Source organism: Otolemur garnettii, unplaced genomic scaffold, assembly GCF_000181295.1.
Source record: "Otolemur garnettii isolate 467f Iridium unplaced genomic scaffold, OtoGar3 scaffold00007, whole genome shotgun sequence".
Taxonomy (NCBI): domain Eukaryota; kingdom Metazoa; phylum Chordata; class Mammalia; order Primates; family Galagidae; genus Otolemur; species Otolemur garnettii.
This window is the reverse complement of record NW_003852402.1, coordinates 41,231,675-41,233,684: the sequence shown is the minus strand read 5'-3', so window position 1 is coordinate 41,233,684 and position 2,010 is coordinate 41,231,675. Positions and strand designations below refer to the sequence as shown.

The 2,010-nt window shown below is 39.3% G+C and overlaps 1 protein-coding gene across 1 annotated transcript in view; it reads right to left on the bottom strand.

Annotated features, from left to right (window-relative positions):
* The window catches only part of OSBPL8 (oxysterol binding protein like 8), a 159,803-nt gene that overhangs the window by 29,529 nt on the left and 128,264 nt on the right, over nt 1–2,010 (bottom strand). Inside the window, exon 11 of the mRNA XM_023509243.1 lies at nt 756–927. Within this exon, the coding sequence (XP_023365011.1) occupies nt 756–927 (172 nt within the window). The remainder of the gene's footprint in view (nt 1–755; nt 928–2,010) is intronic.

The following is a 2,010-nucleotide window of genomic DNA, read 5'->3' as shown; positions in this document are numbered from 1 at the left end:
AAAAAAAAAAAAAAAAAAAGGAGGCAAAAAGGAAACAGGAAAACAAAGTTTGGATCAGGCTACCCAAAGAGGAGAGTAGCAGTCTGACTTTGAGAAAAGCAAGCTAGAGGTCAAATGGAAGTAAATAAACTGAGGGCTAGAGAAAGGGAGGAAGGGACAAGTCTGGTGTTTTCCTACAGAGCAGCAATAGAGACCTCAACCTCAGCAAAGTCTCTGTATTACTGCCCAGTTGCCCTGGGTAATTTTTTTTTTTTTTTTTTTTTTTTTTAGTGTTAACTACAACAAATGTTTCAGGGAATAAAACCACAGAGAGGATACAATTCCAGCTCCAAATATAAAAGAATTCCACAAATGCCAGGGAGAGTAAACCTAGTGCCATTACCAAAAAATGTTATTCTGTAAAAATAGACAGATTATATCTCATTGTTATGAGGCAGGAACAAGTGGGATATTTAAGGATTATGACAGAGGAAAGGAATGGGGAGGAGCAGGACTCATTCTTCAGGGAAGGTACACCGTAGAAACACAAGCTGGTGGTCAGCACGGCCGCACGTGGGAAGACAAAGTACATCACATGGGCTGGGATCAAGGAAATAACTTGCTACAGCTGATCACAGGAGCCTGATGCCATATAACGGGAAAAGGATAGGCCAATCTCATTTCTACATACACTATCAAAATTCTAGGCCTGCCAACTAACTTAGAAAAAAACAGTCTCTGAAATCATTACCAACTTAGCAGCAGTATCTACTTACTGAAAGTTGTCACCGCTGTGGAGATTGTTAGCACGTAACAAGCCATACAGAGTCACATGTGTGCTATCTGATGAAATGCTCAGGTCATGTTCCTTTCCCTCCCTGATCATTGTACGTTTTAGAAGACTAGAACATTTCAAAGCCAACTCCAAAGCATCCATCCAGCACCTTCCTAGAAGAACACAGATTCATAAGTAGTAATTTTTAAAACTATGAAGCTAGTCTGCATCTTAATTTAGCCCTGCCATATTCCACTTTCTCTTCGAGAAATACGCACTGCAGAAGGTAACCTGAACATAACATCTCACTAGGATTTCTTAACGCAATCTTTCAGTTTTACAAATGCTTTTTAAATACTAAACATCTGGAAAGCACAATAAATAAACAGTATTCAGCATGCATTAGAAAGTGCAGTCAATCTAAAATAAATGTACTTTATTTTTTGTACTTTAAAACATTAATTTGCAGGCTGGGCACAGTGGCTCACGCCTGTAATCCTAACACTCTGGGAGGCTGAAGTAGGTGGACTGCCTGAACTTGGGAGTTTGAGACCATGCTTGAGCCAGAGCAGGGCCTCGTCTCTAAAAATAGTCGGGTGTTGTGGTGGGCACCCGTAGTCCCAGCTACCTAGGAGGCTGAGACAGAGAATCACTTAAGCTCAAGAGTTTGTGGTTGCTGTGAGCTGTGATGCCAGGGTACTCTACCCAGGGTGACCAAGTGAGACTCTGTCTCAAAAAACAAACAAACAACAACAAAAAAAAACCACATTAACTTGAACAGTAATTCGAACATACTGACTAAAGTACACAAAATAGACTAGAGGGTTATGGTTCTATGATAAGCAAATACATAAAATGTTTTCTTGCTGATAGGTCTATCCTCTAGCTTAGCATCCATTCTTCTTAGATGTATAAAAATTTTTAAATCTGAGAAATGCTTGCATAATGCTATCACTAGCTGCATACCAGTTAAGAGAAACATTAAAAGCTTATTTTTTAATTAAAACTTAGAACTGAATTAGCAGAAAATTTTTCATATGTATTTGTTCAGTCCTCCTAAAATTCATGTACATTTAATTTCAAATCTGCTGGGAATACTAACCAATGAAATATTTTCATACCAAAAGCTTGTGCTTTTAATTTAATTAAAAAAAATTATCTGGCTCAGCGCCCATAGCTCAACCGGCTAAGGCACCAGCCACGTACACCTAAGGTGGCGGGTTCGAATCCCCAGCCCGGACCCGCCAAACAACAAT